Source organism: Salarias fasciatus, chromosome 11 (genome assembly GCF_902148845.1).
Source record: "Salarias fasciatus chromosome 11, fSalaFa1.1, whole genome shotgun sequence".
NCBI lineage: Eukaryota > Metazoa > Chordata > Actinopteri > Blenniiformes > Blenniidae > Salarias > Salarias fasciatus.
Window position 1 is genome coordinate 13,319,897 of NC_043755.1, and position 18,155 is coordinate 13,338,051.

The 18,155-nt window shown below is 43.1% G+C and overlaps 1 protein-coding gene across 1 annotated transcript; it reads right to left on the reverse strand.

Annotated features, from left to right (window-relative positions):
* Positions 1–668: 668 nt before the first annotated feature.
* Positions 669–14,975, reverse strand: rspo3 (R-spondin 3). The gene is made up of 7 exons (XM_030103459.1): positions 14,848–14,975; positions 14,058–14,735; positions 9,788–9,982; positions 9,494–9,637; positions 9,248–9,394; positions 8,924–9,109; positions 669–1,956 (listed from the first exon to the last, which is right to left on the reverse strand). Exons 2-7 carry the CDS (start codon positions 14,155–14,157, stop codon positions 1,730–1,732), a joined length of 999 nt encoding a protein of 332 aa, XP_029959319.1. The 5' UTR covers positions 14,158–14,735; positions 14,848–14,975; the 3' UTR covers positions 669–1,729.
* Positions 14,976–18,155: the final 3,180 nt, after the last annotated feature.

Sequence of the window (18,155 nt, forward strand, 5' to 3'; positions counted from 1 at the left end):
CAAAGGTCAAGGCGTACCTCTCACAGGCCACCATTCCGTTTATGACTATTAAAAGTAACCAATTACCTGATATGGATGGATTGTGGTGTGGAGCTTTTTGCAGGTACAGAGAGACCGTGCAAACCCGGCACACAAAGGCTTTGCCTTGGCCTGACCTGCTAAGTTAGATCAGATTGACATAGTTATCCTGAATTTTAACAAGCTGAACAGGTTGAAGTGTCAAAATAAATCTGGATTAGTTGGATATGTACAAGTGAGTCATAGTAACTGGACACTTGAAATAAGGAAAGTCACATTTAGTTGTGAAGTTGGAGCAGCGTGTTAGTACTTGTGATTGCTTCTTTAAAGTAGCATCAGAAACCTTTACTGACAAAAACAATGAAATATCGTTTATTTACACTGCAGATATATACTTTGATCATGCCTGTCCCTGATGCCATTGTCAGTATACCAATAACTGTTTCTTAGCTACAAAAATATTTTTGATCATAGTGAGGTTTACAAAATATTCAATTGTGACTGAAGGCTTCTACCATAACGATTTATGTGTGTTATGCTTGATAATTTAATGAAAAGCCATGTCTCTTAACCAGCATTCATCTGTTTCATTTTTATTTTCCTGGAGTTAACTGCATTACGTTTAATCAAAACCAGTTGCAAAGATTCTGTGGTTGAAATTTTAAACACATAATGTGAAACCGACAATTTGTGTTTCTTTGGAAAGATGTTGCGGATGTGGGCCACACACCGGTTGTACGTGACTGATCCGACGCACGTGATTAACTTCCCAGGGTCGCAATCCTCTCACCAGGACCAAAGCATACTTAGACCAAACAGTTTCCATATTGTCTCTGACCTTCATTCCATTCTCTCTGAAAAGCAAGTTTTTCGGTGAAGATTGCACAAAATCAGAATAAATAAGTCATAACAGACAAATACAAACCCAATATAGTTTTATTTGACATATAGGTGTTTTTGGTTCCTAGTCAAAGAGCGTTATTGAGAGAACAGAGTCAATTTACATTAAAGAAACACCAGTGATAGATTAGATTTGTCACTTATCTGGATGAGATTATCTTGTGTCCAAGATGTACAAAACATGGTTTTTGAGCTGAAATTCACAGGATGCAGGTGTCCCTGCAATCTGTCGACTGCAGCGATTGTGAAGATGTCACAGAATGACAGGCAAAGATGCACTTAAATTTTTTTTTTGTCTTGACAAATTCTGCACCAAATAAAGAGATCTAAAGCACAGAAACAACAATAATAAACAATTGTTCTACATATTGCTCTAAAATCTACATTCAAAAACCAAGATGCGCAATGTTGTACCAGAGCCCCATTAAATAACCATATCAACAAGCACATAACACCTTTGTCTCGCAGTCTGATAGTTTTCCACACATTTACAGACAGTTCTCACTCTGTTCTTCAGTCCCAACAGCAGTCTCGGCAGTGTCTCCTGCATCTTTTCAGGTGAGACACCCTCAGCGGTGGAAGTCAGCAAATTGAGGCTAACAGGGTAGAAAAAAAAAAAAAAAAAAAAGACTTTCTAAAGTCATTAGTGGCCCAAGCCTTGTGGCTGAACGTGCCCCATCCCGCTTGTGCATAAACAGTATATTCAAATCATACAGGTAGCAGCAACACCCCTGCAGAGAGGGGTCGTGGGGGGCAAACAGAGGGTGAGGGCAGGGAGGCTGGGGAGGATCATCCGACCTCGTTCCAGGTATTACTGTACAAGACTTCCTTCCGGGGAGAGCGGCTCTGTGTAGTGGCCTCTGCGGTGCCTGTGCTCCGTTTTGTTCCTGTTGTCAGAGTCTTCGCGTTCGCCCGTGTCTCTCTCCTCCTGCTCCCTCTCTCTATCCCTCTTCCTCTCCCGTCTGCCCTCCTGATTCTCCTTGTCTTTCCTGTTGTTCCGATTTCTCCGCTCTCTCCGGTCATTCTTCCTGCGGCCGCCTGAAAAATAAGGAAAACAGTTGTGTGAGCTTTGACAGCTTTCTCATAAGGAAGGATTTAGTGAAAACCAATAAGTGTACTTTGGTGGAGTTGGTGTTCACAGTTGAAAATCAAGTTTTGAAGAAAGTAATGCTGCCTGCTGAGTAGAAAAACTTCATATTTGACAAATATAACAACTGAACATACAAGAAAGACCTTCTTATCTGAAAATAGACATTAAAATATGCTACTTTCTCAAAGTTAGATGAGGTGGGTGCAAAAGACTTTCAATGAAACTGTAGGGCCCCATTTTGACCACTAGGGGGCAGTCTACGACCACTAATAACACGCCACACGGTCAGCCTCTATCAGCTGTTGCCGCTCTCTGTCTGTGATGAGCAGACCTTTGTCCAAAATAGAAAGCCTTTAAATAAACCCCCGCTTTATCTGCTCTTGCAACACCATCTCATAAACAAAACCAAGAGTTTGGGAATGCTGACAACTTATCTCCGCTCAAGCCACAGTTATTAATGATAATAACAAGATCCACCCTCAGGGAGGTTGGAGACAGGAGCCGCAGGAGAAAGCAGAGGAGGCCCTTTTCCTGTTGTTGTACTGCTGCAGCTCATGTGTGAGTGGAACGGAGCAGCACGGTGCGCTGGGCTGTTGGCTGGACGGTCGGGGATTGTGAAACTGCTGAAGTCGGCAGTAGGCACAGACACAGCGGGAGAGAAAGGGAGATAAACCACACGAGAGAAAGAGTTCTCTGTCTGTCACGTTTGGCCCCCGACACTCATCATTTCCCAGATCGTTCGTTAATCAAAACAGGTCTCCGGCTGGATCGCAGTCCGTGTTTGAATGATGTATTTTGGAAAAAGTAATACAAACCTCTCCCTCACCTGCTGCATTTAACCTTTTAGATATTATGCAAATGCAAAAAAGATGGGACACATCTCAATGGGTACCACAGGATAGTTTGGAGGTTTAATCTCCCTAAAGTGAAAAGTCAGTCAAAAGGAGTCCCATCAATGATTGTGAGGTGAAATGTTTCACAGACGGATGAATGAATAGAGTAATCTGGTGCACTGAGTCATTCGGGGTATGCCCCCGTCCTCTATAAACACAGGAAGTCCCCTTCGCTCTCATTGTTTTCTCTGTCCTGACACCATAACTATTTACAAGTTCGGAGGATTAGTCATACTGTAGCCCCGGTGCTTTTGTCGGGCCAGAGGAGAAATCTAATCCATGCCAGTGTTGAGATGATTAGGGGAGTGTTTATCAAACCAACCTGCAGTTAGTTAGTTGGAACAGTTTCTGGTGGTCTTTTTGTAAACTGTGTGTTGACATGTGCATAACAGTCTGTTAATGAGACACCTTCAGAAGATTTGAAGCATTTTCAACAGACTTTCAGAACATTAACAAAAAATCAAGTTTTCCTGAAAAATATCTGCATGACTTGGTGGCTTGCAGTGACAGATTGGTTGGCAGGAACAGTCCTCCCGTACTGCGGGGAAGAGTAACTTGAACTTGTGGTGAAATGGCTCTTCTGAGTAAGATGAGAAGTTCAGACCCTTTCTGAGGTTTGTTTGATCAGTACCAGTGGTGGGTCAGCCGTTTGTGCACTGGGAATGTCAAATCATCTTGTAAATGGAGGTTAATTGCCTTCTGTCTGATTTAGCCAGAATTTTAATTTTCTAGCCTTGTGTGCAAGCCAGTATAGTTCATGGTGAAATTTTCAGAGGATGGATGATCTGTTTAAGCTGTTGTTAAGGAATGACATCTCATATCAAGTATGTTCATGGTTATAGATTGCTGGCCAATGGGACTTGTTTTTATTGGTTGGAAAGTTGACCAGCATTCTATTTGCATTTCACCGTCTAATGGCATGGTAACCCAACCAAACTTGGATCTGGCGAGTATCGAAGATACAGGGGAACACAGAAGATAAATTCATGGGTTTTAAGAAGCATCTGCTGCCCTGTGAGGACAGCACTGCCAGACATGCAATCATAAAAAGGATGTGATGCAAATGTTGGGTTTGTGAAATAATAATTTGTGAATGTATGAAAAGTATCACTCAGATACTAGTGAGCGCCGAACAAGTAGACCGGAACCTTTTGAAAGGCAGACCTGCTTCCCAACAAGCACAGTCTGACTAAAGTTTGACTGAGATATTTAATGAAGTGCAAACCAAAGACCTCTGACTGGACCAAACCACAGGATGTACTGGGTGTTGGAAGAGTCGCGTCCTTCCAGCCGATCACGTGCAACAAAGGAATTCCTGCTGGTGTTTCAACACTTTTATACATTCTCTTGCTGAGACTTACTTCTAAGCAGTTACACATGCCACCACATTAACTCCTGCACTGCATTAAGTTCACTCTTGGGAATTCATGAATGTACCACAGCAGTCATCCAACATCTATTTTGTTTTTGGTTACATCTCTTGATTCACTGTAAAAAAACAAAACAAAACACAAGTGTAAAACAAACTTTATATGTTTTTCTTTACACAGGTCCAGATGAAGCTTTCATCAGACGACTGCAGCCACATGGTTGCGTTAGTACCATGCTAACGGTAGGTGGCTTATTTAATACTTAATTATATTGTTTTAACAGGATGGAGTCATCAGCAGATCCCATAAGCTCTACCCTGATATCAGCCTGTTTAAAAACATTTGATCCATCAGTCACTGTCATGTATTATATACGCATGATGTTGACTATCAGTGAAGCAGTGGGTGGTCTAATTTGCCTCGAATTACCTCGAATCTCATAAAATGAACCTTTTGATGACAACTGAATATGAATAAAATCCAAGGAATAAGATATATTTGGGTTTTCTGTTTTTTAAGGCACTGGCAGGTTGAATTATTGTCCGTCTCCTGCCTCCATCTCAATTCTTCTCCTGCAGATCTGAGAGTCTTCTACTTTTATTTATCTAACTCAGCCGGCAAGTGTCAAACCGTTCATTTATTGTAGTGTTTGCTGATTTAACTACCACAGGTGTGAAGGAACAGAAACATAAATTTCCAACTTTTCTAACCTGGACCGCTGTCAAAGGCTCACAGAAGTGAGCACAAAAATCTATCAGAAAGGCGTGGCTGAACAGTGGAGCAGTTATAAATCCCCCAAATCACTCTCTAACCTGTCACTCCTGCTTTATGAAGAGCATCTGTTCTTTACAGACTTCATGTTCTCCTCCAGGCCTTCCCATTTATAATATGCTTAAAAGATTTATTGTGACAAACATGGTACAAAAAAGACATTTGTGTCAAATTATCAATCTGGCTCCAATAAAAGTGTTGTCTGTAGCTGCTCTCTAATTCCACGTTGAGCCTCACTCCGTTCGTAGAGAACAAATGTTTGTCATCATTGCATGCTGACTATAATTTGTGGTAAATGAACATAAATGTGTTCAGAAATCTGTAAATATTTTTCATCCATTGTTATGCCGCTGAAATCCCTGTTTGTAATGTCAGCGCAGTCCTGACTGTTGCCCGGTTGAATTGTTTGTGACTGCAATACGACTTCTAAAAAATCGGTTACGGCACCATTCGCGAAGGACCTGGCTGTTACTGAGAGCAGAGAGGGGATTTTCTCAATGGGACAAAACGTACGGTCTGTTTCGTGTGAGAAGCGTTTGTAAATGCTTTCACGATGAGTGAGTGAGAGTCCTGGAGTAATCAAGTCATGGAGAGAGAGAGAGAGACACACACACAGCAGCAGACGGTGAAATCGCACTACATGAAGTGAAGAGGCTGAGAGCAAAGGGAACAGACAGAGGTCACAGCAGAAAGCAGGGGTGGGGGGGGCATTGAGGATGACAGGACGTGTGTGTCTGTGTATGTGTGCACAGTTGGAGGGGCACTGTGTGTTTTATGGTGGCACATCCTCTGTGGCAGGCGTTGTGTCGTCCGGGGAGCTTTTGGCGGGAGCCAGGCCGGGATTAAAGGCTAAGGGTTGTCCCACAAGTGGAATGCCTGCCGCATGGCTGCCAGGATGTGTTTGAGGGGGGCTGTGGGTGTGTGTAACAACCCACCACCCCCCCCAACAGACTGGCTGGTACAAGCTTGATTAGCTCTATGTTTCTCTGTGTGTAACAGGGAGGTGTGAGTGTGTCTGTGTGTGTGGGAGTTAAAGGGGACCGAGGTTTACAGAGGGCACACCGCCTATCCGGCTGCAGAGATAGAGAGGTGAACAGCAGGTCGACTGAAGGACAAATTAGCCCGCATTAACTTGAGAGACAAGGCGGCAAATGAGGATGTGTGTGTAAACATTCACAGTCTAGCTGCGGATAACGCAGGAGCAGCGCCAACTCCGACTTTAATTCATATATGCCTGTGTGTTCCCCAGAGCTTTACAGCTTTTCTGACGTGACATATTTCAGTGAAAGTCGATTTACATGTTCACATGGATCAGCTGCTGTTGTGGTTTTTGAATTGCTCCCTTCAACTGGGAGCTGTAGGGGCTGGAAACTCATATGAAAAAAATGATTTTCTCTCTCAATAATGAGGGAATCAACTCAGATCTGATGCATTAAATGTAGCAAAGAACAAAAATCATCTCCATAGATAAGTCAAGAGTACTCACAGACATACTACAAATAGTAGATTTATTAATCAAGTGTTGATTACTGATCTCTTAAACTCATTAGACTTAATCAATTGAGTTGTTTCTTGACTGAAACTTCAGATTCAACTGATATTAAAGATTTGAGCTTTTTCTACATGCTGCAAGAAAACAAGCAACACATATTTTCTTTTAGAGTTATTTAAGACGGATGTATTTGGAAGGCAGTGTACATTACATGTATAGCAATCAATCAAAGCTTGCTGAAAAGTGGAAGTTAATGTTTTTAGCCAGCAAATAACAGCGCTAAACTGACTGTCAATGAATGTAAATGCATAAAGGAAAACAACTACATGCATTTCTGAATTCTAAAATAAATCCTCAAATAAGTTTACCTTGCTTTTGTAAAAGCTGAGCTGAGGTTTTCATCAAAATTGACAAGTTGCAGTCCAGAAAAAAAGTAGAAGAAGAAAAAGAATGAAACAAAGAAACTGACTTTGAGGGCCATTACGAGCCAACGAGGAGATAAAATAAGGAAAATGAAAATCATAGACGAAGAAAAAATGAAACTGGCTAAGTGGGTTTATCAGGACGAGAATAGCTGCATTAAGGAGAAAACGAACCAAGACGGAATAGGAGGGAAAGGCCAAGAGAACGTGCAAAAAAAGGAGGAAAGGATGAGGACAGGCAGAAGGATGTATCAGTGTCGGAGGGCTGTTGGAGGATTACTGGGGGCTCTCCGAGGTCGGACCACTGACCCTCTAGCGTGTGCAGAACGTAAACAGCAAGGAAAGGATGCGCTGAAGCAGATAATTAGCTCCCATTCACCAGGGATCCTGCTGAAGCTTGGGCAACTGAGTAATCGCACGAAGGGCCAAGGTTGATAAGCGGGGTCTGCGCTGCGTGTACACACATTGCTTTCTTTCTTTTTCCTCACTTCCCTCTTCTCTCCGCACCCCCTTCGCCAGGCTCGGTTAGATCAACAGAGCTGTCGACTCTACATTAAAATCTCGGCCCCGACCCGACTGACTGGGAGCGCCAGCAGGGAGCTTATATGGGGGTCTATGTTTTCTTTAGTGTGGTGGGGAGTGTGTGTGTGTGTGTGTGTGTGTGTGTGTGTGTGTGTGTGGAGGGGGCGGGGGGATCAGTCGACAGAGAGAGAGAGTCAGGGTGACAGAGGGCACATTTCAAAGTCTGCCTTACAAATATTATCAACGCAGTTGACTCTCTTCACAAATTACCACCGCAAGCAAAGAGTGTGTAGTTATTTCAGTTATGTGCCCTCAGTTATTCGACGCGCGGTTATTTTCACACAAAGTTTACATGCGTCCGTGTGTCTACGTGCGTTTGGAATACAAGCGTGAATTTGTACATTTGTCTGAAATGGTAGATGGTATATTTGTATTTGTAAGTGCATGAGAGAAAGGGAGAGCGAGAGAGAGAGAGTTATTGTGTGTGTATTGGCAGCTGTGGGGATAAACCAATACTGATCCCCTGGTGGCCGCGTGCCTCTCAGGGGGAGGATGTTGATGTTGAGCTGGCTGTTTCTGCTCCGGAGTCAACTGCTTTTTTGCTGCATCACACACACACTCACTGACACAGACACAAATGCACACTGCACACACACACACACACACACACACACACACACACACACACACACACACACACACACACACACACACACACACACACACACACACACAGTGTGTTTGTTCTGTAAGTGTGAGGCCCCAGGGGGGTGGATCTCATCCTCCTACCCTGTCTGCAATCTGTCATTTAACACTACAGAGCCCAGGCGAAAAAACAACCAGCCGTAGCCGCCAACCACCTCGGTAACCACACACATGCACACACACACACACACATAACACAGGGCTATCGTAAATGCGCCGCACCATCGGGCTTTATGAAGAGACGGGCCCCGTCTGAAAGCAGTTTCCACTCAATTCATTAGAAATGATCACGCTATTCTCTGTTCTCTGGGAGCAAGAAAAGAAAAAAAAAAGTGGTTTTACTGTTTAAAATGTGAAGAGATCTCATGGGAAAACACATAACATACCCATTGCAACATCACACATGTGTGTTCCCTTCACTGTCCTCACTCCAGCCACAATGACAGTCCTCTGAGTAAACAGTCGTTGGCCTGAGCGGAAGAACGGCTAGCTCTGGTTGTACAAGCTGAAATACCGTGGTCTGGAATTCATACAGCGCTGAAACTGTGCCATGTGCCACAAATACAGAACTGGCAGTGAACGTGATGGGCTGGCAGTGGCTACAACTGACAGTGTATAATATGAAACCCGTCTGATTATTACATTTTTAAAATTCTAGTTTCATGTGTTTGGTCGGACATGATTTGGACGCCCTGGACAACGACAACCACTCAGCTGCCCTTTAGTCTCGTCGTCCTTACCTGGACACTTCCTCCTCTTGACCAGGCACTCCTTGATCTCGGAGATGTCAGGGCAGGGTTTGCCAAAGGGCGACGGGTACTGCAGGACCTGCCTCGTCCGGGTCTCCTGGCCCCGTTTGAACCCGCAGGTTCTCCCAGCCTTGGAGCAGGGGCTCCACTCGCTCCACTCGCCCACCTCGCAGTGCACTGATGGGGGAGACATGGAAGTCAAGGTGTAAAGATGGAACATTTGTACATCCCAAAACAAGGCTCACTTCCTGACACAACAACCAAGTTTTGCTTTAATGCTTTCGTGACACATCCTCGCACACGCACTGGACTGACCTTGCGGCACACACTCCATTAGTTTGTCACTGGGCTCATAGTCCTCCGGACAGACGTGGTGGCACCTCCCACTCAGCTGGTAAAGGCCGGGCCGGCAGCGTGTGCACGTCTCACTGTTCACACATGACTCGCACTCTGCAGGGCACTCTGCAAGCACACATACGTGAGCTTATTAACATCATTTTTGCTCCTCTCATCCAAGGTCATCATCATGGTAGTCGCCATCCCTAAACTCTGAGCACTCACGGGGAACACACTCTCGCTGCGTGTCGCTGCGGATGAGGCCGTCGGGGCAGTTCTCCAGGCACTTGCCCAGGTGAAGGTAGAATCCTGCTCGGCAGCGCGTGCAGAAGTTCTTGTTGAAGCAGGAGTCGCACTCCGACCTGCACTCTGACACAGCAGCACACACCCACTCAGTGCCCCCACTTCATTTTCGATGTATTCATTTCAATCAGAAGCAATCACTGAGAATAATGCTCATACTGATGTGTGGTTTTGATTCTTTGATTCAAATCCAGCGTGTTGTTCATCGTGACTTACTTGTGCAGGTGTTTCTTTCAGGTAACCGTGTGCCAAAGAAGCCCGGAGGACAGGAAGTCATGCACACTCCGATCTGCTTCATCCCAATCCTCTCCAAGTGCATGAAGAAGCGTGGCTTGCAGGACAGACAGCCATTGTAGTCGGAGCAAGTCAGACAGCCACCCTGCTGGCACCCTGAGGTCACACCCGAGAGCTCTGTTGACAGGGGCAGTGAGATACCATATACTTGAATAGCTGAACAAATCCTGACATGAGAAAACCTCCATTAGAAAAGTCATTCAGATATTTTCACCAAGACCTTTAAAGCTCTTGAATGAATTCGTTGTCTCACGTTTTTTAACATGACCTTTTCCACATCTGCTTAAATTGCTTCAATAGTTTAAACCAGATCTTGGAGGAAATAAATAATTGGGGGTTTAACCTATTTATCATTTTATTGAAACACATTTTTGGAACTCGAAGAGTAAGTATGAATAGAGGCCACTTCAGTGATCAATGGAAGATCAATGCAACAGTTACAGACCATATATAAATATTTATTGCATGTTTTGAATTAAGAGAATCTTAAAAGCTATGTTTTTGCACTGCAGTCCTGATTCATTCTGCTATTAGCAATATGTTTTACATAAGAGACATTATTATGTCTTATTTTCAACCAAAAAGTACTACTCAACGTGAGACCAAAGCTTATGCAGTTGTAGAGTTAGAGCCACTATTTTTCAAACTCTGTTTTTAATCCATTTTACTCAAATGCCAAAGGGTCAAATTAACCATCAACATCCTCAGCTGGTTTGCTTTTAATTTAGTCCTAACTTAGATTTGCAATTTCGGAAGTGTGTGACAAATGGCATGAGTTTCATTTGTGCACCATAGAGCAGTATATGTTTATTTCACCGGTTTACTGTTGTTGACTATAAAAGCGATTACAAAACAGGAACAGGGAAATATGTCTGTTAAATGTCCATGAAACACATCTGAGTTAAAATGTTTCCTTTCGTCTAGCGTTGGCATTTCATCAAAGTGGTGGTTTTAATATGTTTTCCTTGTTTTGGGGCATTATCATCCATTCTTCTCATGAAGAGCTGACATCTATACTTTCATATTTATTTCTACTTTTGGCTTAACGTTGGATGTACATATGCTGTTATAGCTGACAGAGGAGTCATCTAGGTAATTGTTAAGTTTGAAAGCGGTTTCACTTTTAAATCTTAGCAAATCAATTGAAAGTGGCAACAATGGTGTAATAAAGCATGGCACTTCAGCTGGAGTCAACTAAGTAATTAATGGATCAAACCGTCAAGATGACTTACAATCCTGATTTATTTCCATTTAGATGCATTCCACTGAAAGTTTTGGTGTCCTCATCTCCTGATCTACCACATTTTGTCTTCCATTGATTTAAACCTGGTTTGAAGATTTTGAAAAATTCAACCGAGTTTGTGAAATTAGTGAAGTTATGACAGATATTATATTGACAGTAAATGCAGAGAGCAGGTTGGCTGATCTTCCAGAATAAAAGTGAGTACTAAAGAGGTCGTTTATGTGTTATTTGCACTGTTTTCACGAAACAAATGGCTTCACACATCATGTATAAATGCCATGGTTTGGTTGACCCTGAGGTATGGCTCAATCAAACACTGCTGGTTTTTGAAAAGAAGCGTCCAAATGTGACACCACTGACAGAGTCAATAGAAAAGTAACTTGTATTTTTTCAGCTTTGTTTACCTTTAGTCTCATAAGTGCAGTAATTGAAATTCCACCCCTGCAGAACCCAAGGAATGGCTTCTCATGTTCATGCCACTGACTTAGGTTGGCCATCTTTTCCAGTTCAGGGTTTCGCTGCCAGTTTACCATAGATCATGGATATTTTGTTTGAAATATCCCAACTATCTTTACAACTGCTGTTCATTTGTGCACATGTGTTCCTGCCAAGCTGCTCTGTATCACAGAAGCCCTAAGACGCAGGAATTCGGCCTTGCCCTTGCACTTGCACCGGCAAAATCTTAGTTGGACAGCAGTATCTTGCATAACTTAACAACAGAGTCATATATGCAATAAACACATTCACGCATAAATGCACAAAACACAAAGCAGAAATTAATAATTGAGTGAATAAAGCTAACAACACACACAATTTCTAGGTCTGCATTTGTTTTCCTTATGCTAAGTGTTATGCTTACATCCATCCAGTTATATCCAAGATAAGTCAGTTTGTTGTCACTTTTCATGAAGCTAATATCGCTCCATGAACTATGTAATATTTGTACAGTATCTCCTGTTATCCTCATGTCTGGCAGCGTCATCACAGGCAGGAAGCGCAGGCTTGGGTTTTGTCTCTACATGTTAATTTTGACCTGCTAACTGAATGGTCATTGACTCCCTTCTTACGCTTTTACTCCCCCCCCCCTTTTCCTCCCCTCTAAAGTCTGTACTCATTCACCCCCTCGCACCGACTAATCTCTCCATCCTCCTCAATATTTCAGGAAGTGTTACATATCAGCATCATTGGAGGAAGTCTGAATTCTTAGAAGAACTCATCAATTCGAGGTTACTGAGTCAGTAACCTCTCACTGCTCGCTCCATGCCAAAATGAAATAATGCTTCAACGAGCTGAATCAGTTTATGATATACCAATGCATGGTATCATTTCTGGTCTGAAAACGCACATTTAAAGCAATAGTGATACTGATGGTCTGATTATTTTCATCTGCAATTACACAACAAGTGCTGTTTTCAGCCTTGAGTCATAAATTAAGAAAAAAACTAAGCACGTGCGATCTCACGCTTTTTCCCTCTTACACTGTGTTGAGAGGCTCTTTAATGCTGTTTACAGGGAAGTAAACACAGAAAGGGAGAATCTGTGTATTTTGCTGTGTATGGTGCTCCAGCAGACGCTGAAAGCCCGATATGTTCTACATTTGTAACGTGCAAACACAGATTTAAGCAAGAATGCTTCTGTATTCCAGTCACCCTGTCAAATTGCCAACGAAAGTTGCTCTCTCTCTGGTCCAGGGTGCACATGTGAGCTCTGTGATTGAGCACAAAGAGATGTGGACACAGAGAGATGTTGCAGTCCCAGGTGGGACGGATAAAAACATCACTCTGAAGGTCTATTATTGTAGATCACAGTTTTTTGACCACGCTGGCGAGTGCTCCATGGAATATTCCAGTTATCATTGCTCTTCTCGAGCAAGAGAGTTAGTCACCAAGCACATCTGGAGACCCGGGGTGATAAAGTGTGCGTAGGAAGAACAGGAAAAATATATTTTATTGACACTTATTTCATAGTGTCATGGAAAAGGCCTGGTCATTGCCCAAGAGATGAGACACAGATTCGAAGCCAACAGCAATATACTGTATGGGAAATAAAATAAAACGGATCCAAATTGCTTCTGTTAAAAGAGAACCTTCAGTTCAGTTTGCAGTAATTTGGGGAATATCCGAATCCAGTTTCTGACCAGCGTTTACATCACTTTTTCCCAACCAATAACACAACTTGAGAAAATAAAATCAAACAAATATGTTATTTCACCAAACATGTCCTGAATGAGCAGTTTGACCGAGATCAGGAGAGAGAGAGCAGAGCAGCAGCTCCGTGCCTGAAGTCTGCTGCTCTGACCGCTAGAGAGCGACGGGAAGCAGGAGACCGAAGGCGCAGGGCGGACTGCAGGTGAGACAACAATTAACCGGTCCAATTAAAGCTCAGAGGAGGCCAATCAAATGTCTGCTGCTCACTGTGGAAATACTAATGAAATCTCCTTCATGGTTGCATAAAAGTGGCTAAAAATAACATACTGCAGCATAAATTTTCAAGTTTGAGCATTTAATACCTGAAGTATACAAACCTCTGAAGAGATTATTTTTTTTAAATGAAAAGTGAAAAAACCCTGGATGTTTGCTGATATTTATGTGATCCTCCACGAGTTGCTTTTCCTTTATTTTGATAACGATCATTGAGACTGTTAACAGCAGTCAAACAAAGATGTACTGAAGTTTGGCTTGGGGACCTGCAAGGCAACCACTTTATTGCACAATGCAAACAATGCACCTATTACTAACAAATAGTTATGAAAGTTTTTCTTTTCGGGAAAAGAAGATGAATTTCATTAATCTTCCTGCGTAATGAAGACTTTATTCCCTTAACTATATATTCACAAGTTAAAGTAAGTTGAAAAGAAGAAAATGATAACCAAAAGAAAAAAAAGTTTTCCAAAAGTTCAGATCATTGCACCAAACAGTAGGCAGCGTGCCCTGCTTCCACTTTACTCACGTTTATGTTGCCGGTGCCTGGAGCTGCTGTGCTGCTGACATCCAGTGTAATCCATGCAGTGCAAGATGATCAAAACAAAGGAGATCAGTTGTAATTGCATAGTAGCCCAGAGGTGAGACTCGTAAATCCAATGTTCAATGTTCACCAAATCAATTATTGGTTAGGATTCCTTTTTCTTCCCCCAGACGGAGGCAGAGGCTGGAGTGAAGATAGTTCCTGGACACAGCAGGATCCCTAGCTATGCGGTGATATGTGGTGATGGTAAGTGGTGGCCCAATGATTCCTGGGCCGCTTAGACTGTAACATCCTGGATAGGGTCCACATATGTGCCAAGAGAGCCAGACTGACTCAGGTATCCGTTGTCCTTGCCGTGATGAGGAACATTCCCTTCGAAAGTCAGCAAAACAGGCGCACCAAAAAGCTTGTCATCCGTTGCGCGCAAGAGGAGAGCAGAATCAAACATCGGCGTTGACCAACAAGATCAATGATCTAATGACTGCAAAGTATTATCGCGATTTTCTAAATAATTTATGTGATAAATCCATTTGTATGACTCCAAATTGACCTCTTTCTCTCTTCCTCTCCGCGTGTCAGTGGAGATGCGCCGTGCGTCCGGGCGCGTGTGGATGCGCGAGTATGCCGGGCGCGCTGAGGCTCTCGCCTTCACCTCAGCATCAGCTAGGGCAGGAAAAAAAAAGATAAAGAAAAAAAAGAAAGCAAACACGGGACGAACACTAGAGAGCAGTTTGTGAGTTTTCTGTTCCTCGGGCCCTCGCTGTCAGACACACACCTCCTCCTGAGCGACTGCTTCTGCGCTGCGACCAAACCAAAGTGAATCGAACTCTCCGCAGTTCCAGCGCTTTTCTGCTTTGCGTGCAGGACCCATTCACTCCCCTCCTGCCGGCCCGCTGATGACTTCAGCCCTCTGCTGTCTCCCTCTCTCTTTCTCTTTCTCCCCCTATGAGCTCTAAAGTTTATTTAGAGGGCATGCCCTCTGCGTCAGAGAGAGAGAGAGAGGGAGAGAGAGAGAGAGAGAGAGAGAGAGAGAGAGAGAGAGAGAGAGAGAGAGAGAGAGAGAGAGAGAGAGAATGAAATTATTTCTGCGAAAGGTTAGACATGTGGACTGTTGCTCCTCTGTCATTCCTGTTTGAGTTTTCCAGAATCTAAAACTTGATCAAACTCAAGATCAAACATTGAGTGATTGAATATTTATTTGTTGACATAAGACCATCATTTGCAAGCATGTTTTAAATTCACACGTGGGATTCTTAACTTGATTTCTGAAGCTTCCCCGCAAAAATGTAAATTACACTATAATCCAGTCTGTAAGAATGTCTTTTAAAGGAAACACTGAAGGCACAGTGGCCAGCTTCCATCGGTGGAGGGGAGAGAAAAGAGAAGCTCCAGTCAGACAGCAGACATTAATCAAGATGTAATTTTGTTCCTTGCTGTGTGTGCTTTGACTCTTTTTCTCCAGGCGGTCAACATGGTCACCTCCTGAGTTTTGCAGTGGGTTCGTTTGCATTTCTTCTCAGTCATCATGACATCTGAGACTGATCTACAAAATTGCACTTGGAGATATAAACCGGAGCACCAGAAAGATGCACCTGGTGAGAGCAGCTACTTTAAACTGGGGAAGTGTTCCAAGATGGCTGACTGAATTCCAGTTGAATCTTTTTTTTTCCTCTCTCTTCTTAATTTGAGTGACAGGCATGCCATGGTGTAGTGTAAGGACATGTTCCAGAGAAGAAGCAGAAGCATCTCATCACATCACCTCTAGAGGGAGATAGCTCCATGAAAGCTTGAACAGACAAGTGTCGGTATCTCAGGCTGAACTGAAGCACTTGACCTTTCTCTGATGAGACCAAATGTCATATTTCTGCTGGTTTAGCTGAACATCACTGAATAGAGACAGGGACGAATACATGAAAACCGATGAGTAAAAAAACAAAACTAAATAACAACAAAACAAACAAAAAATTACCAGGGCATGATTTTCTCCCAAATTACATCTAGAAAACATACAGAAATGGTCATTGCTACCGTTGCCACCAGAGCCTTGGACATGCAAATAAAACACATCTAGACAGTCTGATGATACATTTTCTTGAACGTTGAGACTTTTTGCCTCTTGGTGTAGTGAACTGCAGCCTCTGGAGACCAGAGCAGCGCAGTGGAAATTGGGCTGAAGCCTCATTTGTCTAACTAGTGTGTTGATGTTCAGGGGGAACAGTATGCACAAGTCCAGTGCTTTCCTCCCTGTGGCTTCTGGTCCTCCATCAGTCACCGCGCCGAGGAAAGCAATGCAAACACAGTGTGGACTCCTTCTTTATGGGAATACTTCCCTGTTTGCCCTGTACTAACTCAGGACCAGGACAGTGAGACATAACACAGATTGATCCATTGTTTTAAACTCCTTTACCTCCTCCGAGGCTGATATCTGAGTCCAGTCCAGCTTTGACAGGGTTATTAAATAATGTATTGCAGTTATACATAGAACTGTCGCACACGAATGGAGGGATTCAGTTCAAATCCGAAACAGTTTTCTAAACAGAAAAAAAAATCTGCATTTGTAACACATCTTATTTCTTTCATGTGATTTTGAAAAAAAACAACAACAACAAGGTACTGAAATATTAAATATTTGATGGTAAAATGATCATTTTTTTCCTCTCCTCAGTGTCTGAACTTTGGTGTAAGGGATATGGAGGAATAATGCTCGTCTTTGTGTCCCTGCCTCGATCAGCCCCACCATCCCCTGGGGGTAGGGGCATGTGTGTGTTTAGGCGTGTGCACATGGGTGTGTATGTGGCACCGGGGTGTGGAAGGTTAAGGTCACTTGGTCAGTCCCTGTGACCATCCAGTGAGAGAATCAGTCGACACCTGTAAATGAAGTCGGGCAGGTGCATAAACCATCCTGACCAAGGATGGATGCACACTACAAGTTTTTTTTTTTTTCCTTCTCGCTTCTGAATACCACATCCAGTCCTATTTTAGCCCAATCTAATTTAAGCCTTGTTCTCAGGCTGCATGAGAGACATTATCTTTTCTGACGTAAAGTCTGGCACAAAATAATATTGGGGGGCGGGGGGAAAGTTTTTCTTCAGACCTCAGCTACTGTCTGAACCTGAAAGTACGCTTACAGAGAACACTCTGGTCGGGCTTTTAGTTCAGTTACACAATTTCATGCTGTTGGCTCTTATTTGCTTTTTGTCGATATTAATTACAATTTGTAAATATGCATCTCAACAAGCAAACCACATGAGCCAAATATTTAAAGGTGGCGATAGTTCAAGTTAATACCAAGTTTCCAAATACTTTCTTAGCAGATTTCTGGCCACTTTGACTGTTTATGTGAAAATACCGGACGACAGATCTAAGATTACCATTTACATGGAATCATCTGTCCACCACAATGATACCAGTTTACTTCTTTTTCTCTCTCACTGCTGTGCGAGCAGTACACAGTTGGTTTCCAGAACATTTAATTCATTGTTTTTGTAAGTTTGAGAGGCTGGGGATTCAAAGCGTATTAAAGGCCGTTTTCATTCCTCGGCCTCAGCTCGAAATAGGCCCTTCACTCCGTTAATCAGCTATCGGCTCTGTTATACTGAAATGACATTGCGCGAATCTATTTGCCTCGACCTTATCAAGAAATTCCCCTTCCTAATCCTCAACTGCTTCAGAGCAGTGAGCATAGCAGGACACCACAAAGCTCATCCCTGTGATCTCAGATTGTCAAACTGTCCGTTCCCCGGCCCATGACTCATAAAATTACCAGATGACAGTGACAATGTTGATCCACTGTCCTGTCATCAGCTTATGAATTAGACTGGGCTCAGTTTGGACAGCAATTGAATGCGGATCGCTCAGTGGGGTCTGTAAAAACATCGTGGCTCAGTCTGTGGCGTTCTAACCAGGTTTTTCTGACACTGCATTTATTAAAGCTGCAAAAATCCCGGCGGCTATCCCGCACATTCCCTCAGCATGAAGCAAGCAAAGTGAGACGATGACACAGGGCAGGACAATGCGCAATGTTATGAAAATAGACGTGTATGAGCGCACACACACACACATAGCTATGTAAATGCATGATCC